The 13519-nt window shown below is 41.2% G+C and overlaps 2 protein-coding genes and 1 long non-coding RNA gene across 3 annotated transcripts in view; 1 reads left to right on the top strand and 2 right to left on the bottom strand.

Annotated features, from left to right (window-relative positions):
* The window catches only part of LOC104824326, a 601-nt gene extending 286 nt beyond the window's left edge, over positions 1–315 (top strand). The window contains exon 2 of the long non-coding RNA XR_773427.2: positions 79–315. This is a non-coding gene — a long non-coding RNA (uncharacterized LOC104824326). The remainder of the gene's footprint in view (positions 1–78) is intronic.
* A 1075-nt stretch (positions 316–1390) lies between these two features.
* Positions 1391–3039, bottom strand: LOC104824327. The gene is made up of 2 exons (XM_010556373.1): positions 2752–3039; positions 1391–2164 (listed from the first exon to the last, which is right to left on the bottom strand). Exons 1-2 carry the CDS (start codon positions 2791–2793, stop codon positions 1565–1567), a joined length of 642 nt encoding a protein of 213 aa, XP_010554675.1. The 5' UTR covers positions 2794–3039; the 3' UTR covers positions 1391–1564.
* Positions 3040–3145: 106 nt separating this feature from the next.
* Positions 3146–13476, bottom strand: LOC104824328 (clathrin heavy chain 1-like). Its single transcript, XM_010556374.1, has 30 exons — positions 13247–13476; positions 12686–12890; positions 11644–11732; positions 11482–11560; positions 11262–11389; positions 11019–11117; positions 10823–10931; positions 10521–10600; positions 10205–10432; positions 10048–10113; positions 9454–9570; positions 9153–9350; positions 8947–9063; positions 8813–8872; positions 8525–8611; positions 8341–8424; positions 8114–8248; positions 7940–8002; positions 7760–7864; positions 7569–7681; positions 7220–7472; positions 7008–7144; positions 6661–6939; positions 5570–6572; positions 4822–5307; positions 4551–4721; positions 4273–4458; positions 3984–4106; positions 3744–3854; positions 3146–3641 (listed from the first exon to the last, which is right to left on the bottom strand). The coding sequence occupies exons 1-30, from the start codon at positions 13289–13291 to the stop codon at positions 3471–3473; spliced, it is 5127 nt and encodes a 1708-aa protein (XP_010554676.1). The 5' UTR covers positions 13292–13476; the 3' UTR covers positions 3146–3470.
* Between the last annotated feature and the right edge of the window lie 43 nt (positions 13477–13519).

The raw sequence follows: 13519 nt of genomic DNA, 5'->3' as shown, positions 1-13519 counted from the left end.
TCCGATCTCCGTCGCCTCGTTGTTTTTGATTCGCACATTGTGTCCGATCCTGATAGTGGTTTTGTTTGATTTTCTCAGTGGAAGAAGAAGCGTATGAGAAGGTTGAAGAGGAAGAGACGAAAGATGAGACAGAGATCCAAGTAGAGCCTGAGAACTGCTTCGCTTTCCTCCTGTTCCCTCAGTTTTTGTCCGACTGAATTCGCGGTTTCTCCGTTTCGATCTGTCTGAACTTATTTTCTAGTTTTCTGGGCTATATTTCTGTTGGATAATCTTGATCATTAATTTATGCTCGTCCTTCGTTCCGCCTTCCCAATCTATATTCGATTACCTCTGCATTTACTTATGGATCTCTTTCCGATCAAAAACTTTCTTCGATCACAAATCCATGCTCTTTACGTGATCGATGCTCAGTCGATCTTTCTTGATATTGCTCGGTATTGATTTTGTCTTTCAAACGACAATCACTTGCATGAACTATACAGGGATAATTATGTATTTTTACATGTGTATTTTAGGTTAAACCTACTTGTATAAATATCTCGTTATGTATCTGCTTTCATTCATTGATTATATGGGATCAGAGGGAATAACCCTAATTGGTCTCTAGCTACTGCCGTAAGCCTCTTTTTCGCCTGGCTGATCATCGCCGCATCTGCATCTCTCCCAGCCGCCGTCGAGACATGTCTTCCTTGACCTCTGCCGCGCATGACACTGAGGAGATCACCTCCTTTGACGCTCAATCTCTGCAAAAGACGTTACTATATGTCAACATGTCCAACATTACAAAACTTACATCCACCAATTACATCCACCAATTTCCTCACTTGGAGTATTCAAGTGAAGGTTCTCTTTGAAGATTACAAGCTAGACTGTTTCGTGGATGCCTCCACTCCGGTTCATCCTGCCACTGTAATAGCCGATGGTGCGGTCACCGAAAACCCTGCTTTCGGTCCTTGGAAGCAGCAAGACATGCTCTATCGACGAGCTTCATGAGAAGCTTATTAATCACGAAGCAAAGCTGCTCCTGACAGCTTCCTTGCGGATTCTGTCCTCAGCCCCGGTATCGGTTATGTATCGGCTCATAACGCCTCTGTGAGATCAGGCAATGCTCCTCATCAGTTTCGTCGCTCGAACTGGCCTCGGGGGTCTTCTTCTTCGTCTCAACCAAGGGGCTATATGGGCAAGTGTCAAGTTTGTGGCACTCAAGGCATAGTGTGAAATTTTGTCCTCGGTTTCGGATAGTTTCGGCTCATGGTTCGACTATTATATGAACAAAAAAACATTGGTCGGATTCTTCAAGGTTTCAAACCCACCTTGCTATTATTTTACGGCCTTCCAATTTGCACCCTGAATCATCTCTTAGTAACAAAATTACAATACATCTTGCAAGTAGTCGGAAACATTACATGTATTATGCATATGCCCACGAACCGGCTTTGTCAAGTATGAAACAAATATCTGTAGCATGTACTGATCTAACTAAACCTAAGGCCAAAAGAAAAAGCTCTCCAATTGATGATATACATTGAGGAATCTGATCAAAGTTGATGGAGATCTTACCTGACTAGTATTCATTGAAGTGAATAGCACCGAGTTTCCAGACAAGGTAAGTGGTGGCAAACATCACAGTGCTAATCAAAACGAAGGAGAAAGCGATTACAAGAATGTCGTTGCCGCCGGGGAACTGAAAGGTGAAGCCTTTGGGCAATCCTCTCTTGCTATCATCGAACAAGTTGGTGGGTGCCTCTGGAAGACCCGGTTTCTTCCTCGCTTTCTTGTCACTCTCCTTCATTGCATCCAACAATTTGCTTCCCATTTCGGGCTTCTTGGGTTTTGCAGATGTTTCCGTGTATCGGCCAAGTACACGAGCTGCCCTCAGTCTCTCCCTTGCCGTCAAAGAAGCTCTTGTGGTTTTGGATACCAATGGACTGTCATCGACAGCACCCAGAATTTGGCTTCCTGCTTCGTCAGAATCCGGAGGAGGAGAATCAACGGCTGTGATCGCGTTGTCATCTGTTTCTTTGCCAGCTATAACCACTACTGTTCTTTTCTTCGGGACTAACCTTCTTGAACCATGTATGTAAGAGTTGGATCCAAAGAGCGTAGGTTTTGCTGATGGAACTTTAACCGAGGACCTTAGAACAGGCTGGTATCTGGCATGAATCTGTTGCCGAAAGAAGAATTTGTCAAATATAAACCAAGCAAGCGAACAAGCAAATCATCAGAGCATAAACATCAAGCTTTTTCATCTTAGAAATTCAGCAGCAGCCGGACAATATTACTCAAACAGATAACCAATCTCTACGCTGAACCCCCGCCGCCATAATTGGAATTCTCAAACCTACAGAATTCATGAACTTGTGACAATAAGATAACTGTACCCGGAAAAAAAAAACTCCAGGGCTTTACAGGGACACGAAAAATTTTCCATTTTGCAGAAACAAATAATTTGGTCAAAACCAAATTCGGGAAAAGTGAAGAGATTTCTTTGGATATATATGGAAATGGATTGCCGATTTTTCGCTTCATAAGAAGCAATACATCGCATAAGAACAAGTGCGTGGTCTCCAGAGCACAAATCAAGGAGACCCAAAAAGCTTCTTCACAAAATAGATGGTATCAAACCCTAACGAGAATTACTATTCCGACAAGTTCATCGGTGCTCAAATAGAGAAGAATTCAACTGTGCGACCAAGCGAATGGGATAAGATGATGATGATGACAATTCAAGATTAAGGAGAAGAGAGTTTCCGGAGAAGTGAAGCCGGCGCCGGCATTCAGAGCGACAGCCATTGTTGCGATCGTAGACGTTCAAGAGCCAGACATACGAGGAGGAGCTTCAAGACGACCGAATCTAAGAGCGCGAGCTCAAGCCGTGTGCATGTTTGAGTGATAACGAAGAAGATTTAGGCCCTTCATCCTATTTACTCTCTTAGAGCGCGTGAGCGCACGCGACATAGACACCCTGTCGTTCCGTGCTGTAAGATACGAAATGCTCGTCGTTCCGCGCTGTGATTGATAGCCCGCGGCAGTCCCGAACTTTTGGAGATGAGTTCACACCCTCCTACAGGTAGCAGATATTTCGTGTGTAAAAAAAACGTTTACAGATGTATCAGTGGTAAAAATAGAAACAGAGAGCACAAAATTAAAATGGATTCGAAGGTGAATTCCTATAGAGTCGCGATAGAGACATGGAGTCAATCCAGAGACTAATACAGAACACTATACGAAAGTCAAATACTTGAGGACTGCCTCTCAATCAAATCAGCAGAGCCCATAATAGAAAAAGAAAATGCATCTCTCTCTGCTACAAAATGAATATTACAAAACATATTTATCAACACAGCCTACGATGCGAGAAAAACATGAGTCGTGTCTTTGATCTGTTCCACTGTTTCGGGCAGTGGACAGCATACAAAGTGGAGAGCAAAAGGGAGAAAGGAAAACGCAGGTGAAAATGGAGAGTTAAGTTAATAGCTTCCCATTGGTGGCATCCCGAAAGGTGGCATTGGAGGCATTCCTCCCATTCCCGGCATTGGTGGTGCCGCCATGAAGCCTCCTCCCATTCCCGGCGGTGGTCCTCCCATTCCCGGCATCGGTGGTGCCGGCAATGCCAGCGGCAGTAACTGAGCGTACATGTTCTGCGTCGTAACACCAACAAAAAAAAGTTTTTTTTTTCTTGCTGCTTCAGTAAATCAGGAAACAACAAGCAGGTTGTGAAGGTGTTTTATTTTTTGGGGTACCTGTTGGGCGATTACATCCTTCTCTTCCTGATCTTTAGCCTTGATTTCCTTCTGGGCTTCGATCTTGTCCTTGATGAGTTCATCGACTTTCCCTGTGTACTCCCGAATGAACTGCACAACAGCGCAAACGGGCAGGTTGATTTGAATTCAATACGGATTACGGAGTAACACAAACTTAGTGTGTATTGTACCACAAGTGATGGAATGGAAAGATATTACGTAAGTAAAGGGATGAATCACCTGCAAGAGGTACGGGAAAGCAAAGTCGATCATGTGGTTGATCCAGGAAAGCTCAAGGGCGACATCCGGCCGGATCAAGTCATAACAGACAAAGAGACACGCTGCGAAGCATTCCTTCTTCCCCTGTAACACCATTGCACGACATTATTACTTTAGAAACAAACAGCATGAGAAATTAAAACTCAAAAGCTCAAGGATTGGGCTCTCGATTGAATAGGACATCATTGTCTTTTCATGCTGAAGACACGGGCTCGATTCCCTTAAGGGATAGGTATGAGGGAATGAATACCTGGTCGATGAAATAAACAAGCAATTCCTCCGCCAGTTCGCGGTCGCCGGATTGTGAAGCAGTCTCCATGCAGTCCTTGTAAAGGCTATCTTTCTTCGACAGTGCAATGGATTGCTTCCATCTACCAGCCTTCTTGTAGATGTAAGCTGCTACACGTCTCATCTCAAGTAGCTCATGCTTCTCAATCTGTTCATAGCATACAAAGGAAATGGCCCAGGGTCAAGCTTCAGGGAAAATACCGGTTAATGCAAATGGTGGAAGAAGGCGAAATAACTCACCTTCTGTGCAAGACCTATCTGGTCAAAGCTATCGTGCAAATCGGTGGATTCACGCAATCTCTCGTAGTCTTCCTCTTCTACATAGATCTCATTCAGAGCCTCGTTCACAGCAGAAACATTGTTGTTTTGGACAGCAATCATGTAAGGCTTGATGAGACGTAGATGACCAGCCTGAATACAGAAGGCATATGTAAAGAAAAGCCGTTTACACGTTAGAATCGATGCCAATGGAGGAAAATGCATGAATAAGAACAATATATTTGTTCTGTACCTTGCGCATAATGTCGACAACACGAGTATGATCCAATCTAAGGGCGAGGACATTGAGAAGATCGTTAATGAGGTCTGGGTGTTCTTGCAAGTAGAAGTGCACAGCTTTGTAGTACAGCTCCACGTTTGCGACTTTGGCGACGATATCCTTGAACTGCATGTGATCCCACGCTTCGGGGGAGTGATTCATTACAGTGGTCGCAGCATTGTCGAATTCATCGTATTGGATGTACAAATAGACCAGCTCCTGCCAGTGCTGTTGCTCATCGCAAGCTCGGATAAGCTTGGGAATGTTAAGCCTGGTTGAGAACAGCTTGATATGCTCCATCAGCTTCTCCGGGCGATATCTAGCGTAAAGAACTCCCAACTCGGTAAAGATGCCCATGTGTGCACGTTCCAACCCTAGACCACTCTCCATGAGAGAGATTAATTCATTGAAGCATCCCCGGTTCTGGTAGTACTCACTGACTTCTTCCAAGTCATCAACCTAATAATTGCGAAAAGGTATAAATTGTTCAGTGTACAAAAACAGAGAAAGAAAAAAGGGGAAACCCTAAACTATGGTCATATGTTTTGAGTATTTTGTTAGGACGTGAACATTGTAGGATAAATTTCCGGTGATATATAACTTAAAACGGAAACTGCTGTGCTCATTCGTGCAGTCATATAGCTGGTGCAAAGCATGAAAAGCAAAATTATTTGAGGTACAAATCTTAACAGCGATAAATTTAAGAGAATAGATAGATTACCTGTATGATAATGTTAAGTCCACAAATTTGTGCCAAGCGGAATTCCTCAGCATCGACGCAAGCAAAGCAAACTTCTTTCCATGGCTTTGCACTGTTAGCTTTCCGTGCTGCATCAACAGCACCTTGAAACTGTTGCAACTTCACAAGTGTGACAGCTAACTTGGCCCAGTTAGATATGAACGCATATATGATCTTTGCGGCCTCATACAGGGCTTCGTCGTACAAGCGATCACCGACGTTTTGCAGATTTGCGACATTAGGCATCAGGATGAATTCTTCGAGGTCACCCAATCTGTCAATCTTGGCATATGCATATATCAGCTCACTGTCAACCTTGGGCTCCTTCACCTTCTGCCTAACCATCAGAAGGTACTTGACCAAGTCATGGTAAACATCACCATCCTCAGCAGCACAGATAACTTCGAGGAATTGTGTGGCATCATCTGCGCGAATGAACGACTCTATCGCATCGCTTACGAGTCCCTCTCTGAGTTGAGCCTTGGCAACCTGACTCCAAACTGAATCCTCTTCAACACGGAATGCAAACTCGACAGCCCGCTCGATACTTCTAATATTGTCCAATAACACATTAACAGCCTCAACATTCAAATTAAATTTCTTGAAAATGGCAAATCCTTCCTCGTACAGTTGGGCTTCAACAGCCACTTCCCCAACAGCAGGTCCGTCGAAGTTATCCAATCTGTTGACGTAATCCATGACCCTTGACGGATCTGCCTTGATGGCAGTCAAAATGAGTAGATTTTGAAGGTTGGAATTTCCACTAAAAGCAGAGTTCTGAAGTACAATCTTCTCGAGAAGCTCGATAAGCTCATGGGGCAGATCAGCAGTCATAAAAGCTTTAACAGCAGCAGAGACTTGCTCAGGGCTCTTGCTTTCTGGTAATGCAGTGGACACAACCTGATCAATAAGCTGTCTTCTATATTCATTTTCAGGATTAAGAACCTTGTCCCAGAGATCACCATCCATCCTTTCAACGACATACCTGCAACCAGAGAATACAGGCGTAAATATACAGCAGCAAATGCATTTTGTACAAAACAGAAACATCACATGGCAAATGAGTTGCATACCTAGCTTGTAATTTAAACAAGGAGTTCTTGTTCGTGACATTGATGAGTTCATCATCACACTCTCCTCTTCGGTAAGCCACAACCGCAAGGGTAGGATCCCGTTTCTCACAGTACTTGCCAACAACTCGGGAATCATAGTAAGGGTTGGTTGTCAGGAAGTGCTCTGGATTGTTGTTGCTGTCAATGATAATTTTACCCAGGGCATTGTGGACGTGCACATCCTGACTTCCCTCGCTAACTAGATGCTCCAGGAATTGTGTGAGGAGACGAAGTCGGTTTCTGAAACAAAATTTTTGAAAATTAAATCAAGGAAGGGAAGCAATTGGGAAAGTGCATGTGGAACATACCTCTTCTCGCATTCCTCGACGAGGGGCTCCACTGGAAGTAAAGAACGTACAGAAAGAATGAGGCCTTTGATGAAATCCTCTGGGCACTCATCATCTAGCAGTTGTCCCACAACCAAGGGGGCGTTGCCAGGATTTACCTAAAAAGAGATGATTGATAAGTGGATGCACTGAATATGAGATACATTTATTTAAAGAGTCAGTAGAGCCAGTACCTTCTGCACGTAACCTTCGATATAACGAAGCATGTTGTTGGTGTAGAGGTAATGTGTGAGATCTGGGACAAATCCAAAACGATCACAAACATTGATGAGGGGACGAGCATCAGGGAGTTTAGCTTCCATCAGAAAGTTCTTTGTCTTTTCAGGGTCATAGAAATTGGATTCTCTGGTCACACGCTCCACTTCTTTTATTTGGCCAGTTTTGGCAGCAGACTCAATGTACTTGAAGTGAATCTCGGGATCCTCACTGCCCCATAAAGAAGCAGAAATAACATACAAAGGGCACATGCAATTAGCATCATAGAATTCTATGTCAGAAGTAAATTCTTTTGCTGAAAGTTACCTCATACTGAGATATGAACCAAGGAAAAAGTACAGCCCTTCATATGACTTGAATTGCTCAAAAATTTTAATACATGATTCTACACCCAATTGCTCACAGTATTCTTTGCAAGCCTACAGAGAGAATTTACCCATCAGTTTCAATTTAGGTCATAAACTTGTTTGCGCAATAAGATATAGTATATTATGTACCTGTACGATTATCTGAAGGTTCCCTCTGAGATTGACCAGCAAAAGGTCCTTCATGCACTCCAGAGCCCATTCACGAGATAGTGTACCAAAGAACTCCACAAGAGCCTTTATGAAGATGCAAAATCAGTCATCTATAACCTATGACTTCACTAAAGGCTAATTCAAGCACTATGAACATACCTGTGGTTCAATTGCATGGGTGTTAACAATAACACGTTTGATATCTGGCAACTCTGTGTAATGCTGCAGGGAAGGATAGGAAAAATTTAGTAGTGAAAGAAAGGGAACATTCTGAAAATTTAAGAAGAACTATACACAACATTTCATCAAAGAGATAGGTTTAATGTGCGTTACCTTCAGAGCTTGTATGAAAAGCCCAGCTTTTTCACAGAGTTGGGCAACACGTGGACGATCATAGTGACTGAACATCCCATTAGCTAGAATTGCATCAGCCACATTGGGAAAAGTTACCAAATTGATCTCAAGCACCTGAGGGAAAATAAATGATAATACCATCAGATATAGTAAGAAAGATACTGACATACAGCCTCATGGACATAATCTAAGCAATTATATTTCACCTTTGTCTGGAGAAATCCATGCTCAGGTAGATTTGGCTTCAAAACATCCAATAAAAATGCTGTTGCTTCTCTGATCAAATTCCTCTGCAACAAGAAAGATAAAAAAAAAAGACAAGTAGACCCTGATTAAGAGCTTAACACGGCCTTCTATCTCAAGCAAGTTTCATTACTTCAACATAAGTACCTGAAGGAAAAGATCTGTGATGGTATTATAATCTACTGGGCATCCTCCCTCCATTTGGGACATCATTAACGCAAAGTTCACCGCACCCTGCAATCCAATGTTGCAAAAACAAAGATTTTTTTGCATATACTCGAGACAATGAGATTACATATACTGCAATCCAATGTAAACAAGTTTATAATTTTTTCTATACTCGGTCTTTTTCTTCTTTCTTTCTTTCTTTCTTTGATTAGGACATCATATGGATTCTTAGGAGTGCATTAACTTCCAAAGATTAATTCCACTGACCTGAGGATCTGTGCGAAGGATGGTTTGCAGGAGAAAGAGATAGTCAGGCGTGTAACCAACCTAAACCAACAACACAATCAGTATCTTAAGAACAAGAGAATACATCCCAATAGAAGAGAGTACACTAAATTGACCTGCTTCGAGTAAATTAAAATTTTGTCAAACTCCCTCCTTTCAGCAAAGGCAGCAACTACTTTTGGGGTTGCCCTTGCTTTGATGTATATTTTCAGAGCAAGATCATTGTCCACGGTCTGAAATGTAAAAAATTCACCATAAATTCACAAGGCCTAAGTCAATTCCGTAAAGAAAAATAAATTTTTGTTCCATATCAAAGTCAAACCTTCACAAGATCTCCAAGCTCCTCACTGCATTCCAACTTGTCCTCTGCCAGCCAATTCTCCAGAAGATTCTTTTTATTCTGATTCACAACCAGCCGAGAAAGCTCCAAGGACTCATATGCATTCAGCTTCCCTCTAGTCAAAAGCGTGCCAAAGTACTGCAGCAGTGGAGGGGTTTGCCCAGCTTGAACAGGAACACTCTGCAACACGTTTACTCTGACCAATTAGTTCATAGAAGAGTTGTGTATGTCCTCCAAACATGGAAAGAAGAAAACACTCGAAATAATTATGGAGAAGGAAAACCTGAAATTTAGCAACTGTATCAGGTGTCCGGAGTACTCCCTGCGGGGATTCTGCAGCAAGCTCAGCAGCCTCTTTATACTTTGTTTGAGCAAATAGCTCTTGAAAACGTTGGACAACCTAAGACATCAAAGACCAAAGATGAACAGAATTATCGACATGAAAGAAGCGTAAGTCTTTGTCGGGTTTATACATCATAATGTAACAAATATACCATAAACATTAAAGCAGTGAAGCAATGAAGTAAATTCTTGCATTGCGGACAACACATGCTTTTGTAACAGTAGCTGGTTTTACCAACAGCATAGACAGAAACAACTTCTTCAATATTTATGAACATATCTATCAGCTTTTGGTTTTTTTTCTAAACATAGCTTGCTTTTTATCGATTTTCATTCCATGGAAGGTTTATCAGGATTACAATGATCTAAATTGCTTGTCAACTCCAGATATATCCTGTTGGATTGTTTTCTCATGTTCAGCGTTACAAAAGATCATAGATCCCATCCCAATCACAGGCTTCACAGCCATATTACCTGCTCCTCCAACTAAATCAATAATACTGACGATTCAAATAAGGAATTGCATAGTACTTACCAAATTTTCAGCTCCTGGAAGGTTTCCTCTTTTTGCAAGATTGACTGCAAGCTCTAAATTGTTCAGCTGTAACATATTGGAAACAGATTATTACAACAGGCACCCATAGGATTGACATCACACTTTTACCCGAAGAGAAAAGGCAATTATAACTCACTTGGCCACTAACAAAAGGCACTACTGAAGCTTCATTTACTGTTCCCAGGAGGACTTGCCCTCTCCTATTTATTGCATAGAAACCCCCAACTGTCGAGGCTTCGGCAGTTAAAAATATTGGATCTGGACTTATACGATTTCTGTACACAGCAGTAGCTGTCTCCAGATCATACACAAATAGTAGCCCAAGCTTGGTAATGACATATATCAAACCATATTTGTGAGAAATCTGCCACATAACGAATAAACTTCATGAAATATGTCACTGAGACAGAAGGAAAACAAAAGGAACCAGTAATGACTCATGAGCCACAAACCTGCATAGCCACTGGAAAATCGTCCTGAAAATCTGGAGGGAAAAAGAGATCTGCTTGTTTCTTGGTAAAAGATGGTTTTCCTGGAATCAATATCAAGCCACATGTCACAATTATGCAAATAGAATAATTTAAAAAGAATGCAAATTGACGAATATGTTGTCTACCAAACACAAGGAACTCTAGTTTTACATGTTGGTGTATCACTGGTTATTTGCAAAAAGGAACAAGAAAATTTCCAATTCTAATATTTGGCAAACGCCGTCCAAGAGAGCAGTCAGGTAAGGGATGACAAAAGCCACAACCTGGTTGGGCACCAAGCTCAATCACATGCAGCTTTGATGTTATCTGTCCAGCATTAAAACTCTTGGTCGCAAAGGAAATAAGAGTAGAAGGATTGTCATTCCCTGGAACCTGCTCGACCAGCACAAGGAGAGTTTTGTACTCCATTTAAGGTGGTTGACATATAAAACCAGAAAGCAAGAAAGAAACTCCCCAGACCTTAAACTGAGCAAAAGATGCAGCATGAGCTTCAAGGGCTTGACTACGCTGTTGATCCACAGAAAAAAGCTGCATGTTCCCTTTCACCAGTTGTGGCCTCTACAGGGAAATGAGCAAAATTCAAATGTTAGAAAACCAAAACGGCTGGACTAATGAAGAAGATTTAAAGATAAGAAAACAAATATAACTTTCATAATTATGTAAGATACCAGCAATATATAACTGAATACAAAAGTTAATTACCTCAGGTGAACCAGGGGCAATGCCAATCAAGACTAACCACTTTTCCGAGGGATCACACTTGTAGTTTATTATCTGATTGTTTGCCAAGTTTGCTGTCCTATCAAATACCTTAACTGGTGCAGAATCACCTGAGACAAGGAACTAAATTAGGACCAGCAAACCAGAATCTAACATTAAAAGAAAATTCCTGATGCCTTTTTTAGATAGAAATTAACTATACCCTCAATCAACCAATGATATACAGAGGTTTGTGTGACCAAACCCAACATCTTTGGGGTAATCCACTTCCAGAAGACAACCTAGAAATGAATGAAAGCGACTTTAACTTCAATCCACATGCAAAACATAATCTATCACCACCAGGCAAATAATGAGATCCCACCTGCTCAGGCATCTGGTGCGATTTGATTTTTGTTTTTGCCTCAATGTTGAATATTTGTAAATGATCCTGAGTGGTACCCTGAAGTTGAGCTTTAAAGAGACGAAAACAGATAAATATAAGCATAAATGAGATTTGAAATAAGGAAGCTGCAGATATAAAAAAAATATATCATCGCTTATGAGAAGGTTTCCCTCATGCAAGCTACAAATAAAAAGGAGCAATAATAAATTTCTCCTCAAACATGTACAAAAGTCAGCAAAACAACCAAAGTTCACAGAAAAGTTATTTACTACAAGATATTCGACGTCTTTACTATTGCTATCGTAGTCAACAAGTTTCTTACATCATCCAAACTAACTTAATGCAATTTTACTCAAATCTTTCTGCAAACCCAGCACAAAATAAGCAAAAGAACCAAAATCCAGAGTGAATTTACTAATTACAAGATTTTTTTATCTTTAACATCACTATCATAGTCAACATGATTCATACAGCTCCGATATCACTTGATGCAATTCTATTTAAAATCATTTATGTGACTTGAATCAACCACTCAGAACCCTAATTTTCCAAGAACTGAGCAAAGTGAAGAAAGAAAGGGGGAAAATATGGGATTCAACTAACACACCCAGCATAATTTGTAATTATACACACGTATATATATGTGTGTGTGTGTATATATGCTTATTAAACTATTCGAGCAAAGGAAATAGATGAAAAATGAACAGCATGTGTTATTAAACTCTCCAGATTGCTGGTTTTGGATCCATGTTAAGTATTAAAATAAACTGTGAACAAATTCCAAAATTTGCAAGATTAAACAAAATTCGCAATAAGGAACCATAAAGAATAAGAAACATATATTGCATTTAGAAAGAAACTATGCTGCCATTTCCAGACTCTTCTGCAGTCAGGATGGGTTACAGGAATGGCACATATCTTGCATTTAGAAAGATAGATTTAATTTGTGGAGAAGTCAGGATGAGAGCTTTCGAACAACTATCAGTATCAGCTACCAGAAACTCTATCTTATACACCATACCTTTCAGCGCAAGGATCCTTGAGTTGGGATTCATAAGAGCTGAATCTGCAGTGATGGGCCTCCTCAGAGGTTGCATCGGCATATTCATGTCAATGATTACAACACTGTTCTGAGGAGCCGTTTCCCTCACACAAATGTACTTATCCGATTCCATTGTGACATTCGTAAACGTGATAAACTGCTGATTGATCCCAATGCTCGGAAGCTGCAAAACCGCACAGATCACAAGAGACGATCTAAATTCTTCGAGAATCTCAGATCAAAGGAATCTTCTCCACTACAAAAAATAACTAACACAAACTACAGCACAATCTTGTTCTACGCAGATCTGAAAGTTTCAGATCCGAAAAATTATCACGCCGGTCAGATCACTCGTTCGAGGTTCTCGCTGTAGAGAGAAAAGACGATCTTAAACTAGCAGGTGGGTTTCGAACACCATAACGCATAAGTGATTTCTCAATTTTGTCCTATCCAAGCTCGATTACCATAACCAGATTCGTTCAGGACCAGGAAATGAGAGAAAATCAAGTATACGAGGAAGAATAAAAAGAAGAAGCCTACCGTTAGGATTTCTTTCATGGAGATCGGAGCGTTGGCGGCAGCCATGGTGACACCGAGATCAAAGAATCAAGAACCGGTATCAGATCTAAGAGGAAAGAGAAAACGGAGGAAAAAGAGAGGGGCGAGGAAGAAGAAGAAGAAGAAGAAGAAGAAGAAGAGAGGAGAAAAGAAATCCCCAGTCGCTGCAAGATCTGAAGCAGCGATCAGCCCCTTCCAGATTTTGCAGAAGCCAAGAAATCGGAGAGTTTGCAAAAATGAATTTGACGAGAGAGG

The sequence above is a fragment of the Tarenaya hassleriana genome, unplaced genomic scaffold, assembly GCF_000463585.1.
Source record: "Tarenaya hassleriana unplaced genomic scaffold, ASM46358v1 Cleome4, whole genome shotgun sequence".
Classification (NCBI taxonomy): domain Eukaryota; kingdom Viridiplantae; phylum Streptophyta; class Magnoliopsida; order Brassicales; family Cleomaceae; genus Tarenaya; species Tarenaya hassleriana.
This window is presented reverse-complemented; position numbering and strand designations above follow the sequence as displayed.